This window comes from Pinus tabuliformis, chromosome 5_2 (genome assembly GCF_031772625.1).
Source record: "Pinus tabuliformis cultivar Carrire ecotype Pingquan chromosome 5_2, CPIR1, whole genome shotgun sequence".
NCBI classification, from domain to species: domain Eukaryota; kingdom Viridiplantae; phylum Streptophyta; class Pinopsida; order Pinales; family Pinaceae; genus Pinus; species Pinus tabuliformis.
The window spans coordinates 801,913,941-801,916,655 of NC_142306.1; the positions used below are offsets into that span (position 1 = coordinate 801,913,941).

The 2,715-nt window shown below is 35.5% G+C and overlaps 1 protein-coding gene across 1 annotated transcript; it reads right to left on the reverse strand.

The window, feature by feature from the left end:
• Window positions 1–354: 354 nt before the first annotated feature.
• Window positions 355–1,396, reverse strand: LOC149161745 (uncharacterized). The gene is made up of 2 exons (XM_089437020.1): window positions 926–1,396; window positions 355–750 (listed from the first exon to the last, which is right to left on the reverse strand). Exons 1-2 carry the CDS (start codon window positions 1,262–1,264, stop codon window positions 565–567), a joined length of 525 nt encoding a protein of 174 aa, XP_089293146.1. The 5' UTR covers window positions 1,265–1,396; the 3' UTR covers window positions 355–564.
• Window positions 1,397–2,715: the final 1,319 nt, after the last annotated feature.

Consider the following 2,715-nt stretch of genomic DNA (forward strand, 5'->3'; position numbering starts at 1 on the left):
AGAAAAGTGAATTAAATACAGAAAAGTTCGTTCAAAAAATAAAAGCACTTATGCTGAATCTTCCACTTTGAAAAATTGGTGTTGCAGGGTATGCTTTCACTTTAATGGATTATATATGTGATATCATATAAATTGAAGTTATAAAATCAACCTTTGTTGGTGTTGCATTGTATGCTTTCTCACTTTAATAGATTATATCATATGAATTGAAGTTATAATATCAAGCTTTGTTTTATTAATTTTTTTATTGACCCAACCCCTAATAAATTCATTTTCAGATTTGACTTCTTTACAAGTCCTTATTAGGCCAGCACATCATTTTTAATAGATGACATGAATCCATTAACAAATAGATTTTACAAAATAGATAGAAGTACTTTATATTCACTCATATACAGAGATACATATCACAAATTCAACTGAACTGTAACTCAAGTAACAACAGCACCTAACTACCTCACTGTAACAACTCCATTGAAAAAAATTACACTGAACATAGTAATAGCCAACTGCTATAATTGGCTTCTGCTCCAAAAGTCCACCATTAGAGAGGCATGGCCAAATTCAGAAGAGATTGTGGCGAGGCTTGCGGCCACCCTCGGCTTCCTCGGTTTCCTCGTCTCGTTTCTTCTCGTGGCGCTCGTGGAACGCGTACCCACCGGTGCCCACAGCGCCCGCAGCAGCGACCTCCTCCTCTGTCTTGTGCCTCCTAGCATTCTCAGGATCCTTTTTTGCCTCATTCCTCTCATACTAAATATATCACAACAACCAATTCAATTCTAACACATCAATTAAATCCGTTAAAAAAAACAGAGAAACATATACTCATTGTGTATATAGCAGAACATGAGAAATATATATTCAGTATATATAGCACAACATGAGAAATATATACTCATCGTGTATATAGTAGAAGATCGCATACCAGTGCATAGCCTCCAGCAGCCACGGTTCCGAGCTCCCCGAAACGCTCCTTGCGCTGGTCTTGTTTCACTTCCTTTTGGGCTCCCCCATAGTTCTCCTCCTTTTGGGCTCCCCCATAGTTCTGTGATTGACCTTGCTGACCATCATATTGACCTTGCTGACCATCATTGCCGTAATCGGCCTTATAACCAGTGTCGGCGTTATAACCAGAGTCAGCGTTATTACCAGAGCCAGCCTGGTAATCAGAGGACCCATAGGAGCCCTGGTCAGCAGAGCCAGAATTAACGTTGTCCTCCTCCTTTTTGCGGTTGAAGAGGTGGTGACGCTGTCCCTCAGACATGCTTATACACACAAAAAGACACACCGACTATATATGCGGCGACTGGATTCGAATACCCCAACACGCACAGGCTTGAATCACAAATGTTAGAGAAAACAGCAGCTAGTTATCTATCAATCGAGGTGTACTAAGTATGGGGAGATATACAATGTATATATAGCCGGTAGAGTTGGCCACGTGATAGGATAAACACGGAATCAAATGCAGCATATACAAACGCATCTCTCTAGTTAACACGCAACCGCCCCCACCCAAGTGAATCGAGCGTCCATATTGAAGCTTAAGATTTTCCTGAGATATTTTTGCGTCGGTGAACTCGCATAGTTGAGGCGGTGAATCTTATCCATTCGTTGTCATTCATTTTATATCTAATTATTATGTAGGCAATATTACAAACAGAAATTTCTGTCACTATTATCATTATCATTATTTTATAAATAAATATGACAGATCAATTTTATTTAAAACTATCGTTATCATTATTTTATAAATAAATATGGCATATTATAAATGTTATTTGAAATTAAATTTAATAATAATATAAAATGGGCTTATTTTTCCACCGGAAATAATTTTCACTGTTTTTTTATTTTTATTTTTGTGATTAATACTTTATCATTTTTGTGATTAATACTGAGTTGATGCATATAAATTTATTTGTATTATACAAACAACAATATTTGTTTAGGCTCAATTTTTTGTTTTTTGTATAGCATTTGTATGAGAATGTTGGTGCAATATACATTTCTTCTATAGTTGTGGTGCATAATGGTGTCATAAAAGTCAATTTTTACCTTTAGTGTTACAATGTTAATGCTAGACCATGTTAATTTAATCCTTGTGATTTATGTATCTTTAATGCCCAAACCGTGTTTAGCGAGATCTATTTCTTCTAACTTCACTTTATGGGTGGACTTGGTACATGATTTGATCAAGTTTGGTCTCATGGAAGACCAATGTATTTACTAAATTCTATAACAACATATGCTAGCAAATTTGAAGGGGAAGATGCAAGTGTGTAAGAAATTTGCATTCAACCACTCTTAGAACTCCAATTACTAATCCTCCTTGACTCATAAATTCCAAGGTAGCATAAATCATTTCCCTACATATAGTAAAATATGTTTTTCCAGTGAGTAGTCCTTCTCTTGTTAAACTTCTACATTAATGATGATTTCTACAAAACTTTCCGTGTTGACATATTAAATGATTGGAACATGTACTTGCTATGATTGTTTGCAATATTGTTTCTTACAAAGAGGTATATTGAAGTGTTAATCTCGAACACTCATTTTGTCAAGAGTCTAGAATTAGTCCTATATGGAAGAAATTTCTAGTCATCTATTATTAGCATATCATTGTGAATGTCTATCAATATGTATCTAAAATTGGCTTACGTGCCATTGGTGCCCTTTTCCCATTGGATTGTTTCCAAATTGATTACAATGGTA

Excerpts from the sequence above, each read along its gene's own strand:
- LOC149161745 (XM_089437020.1), bottom strand. The coding sequence starts at position 1,264 with ATGTCTGAGGGACAGCGTCACCACCTCTTCAACCGCAAAAAGGAGGAG. Across the intron at positions 751-925 it reads CTGCTGGAGGCTATGCACTG|TATGAGAGGAATGAGGCAAA; the intron begins GTATGCGATCTT and ends TGATATATTTAG.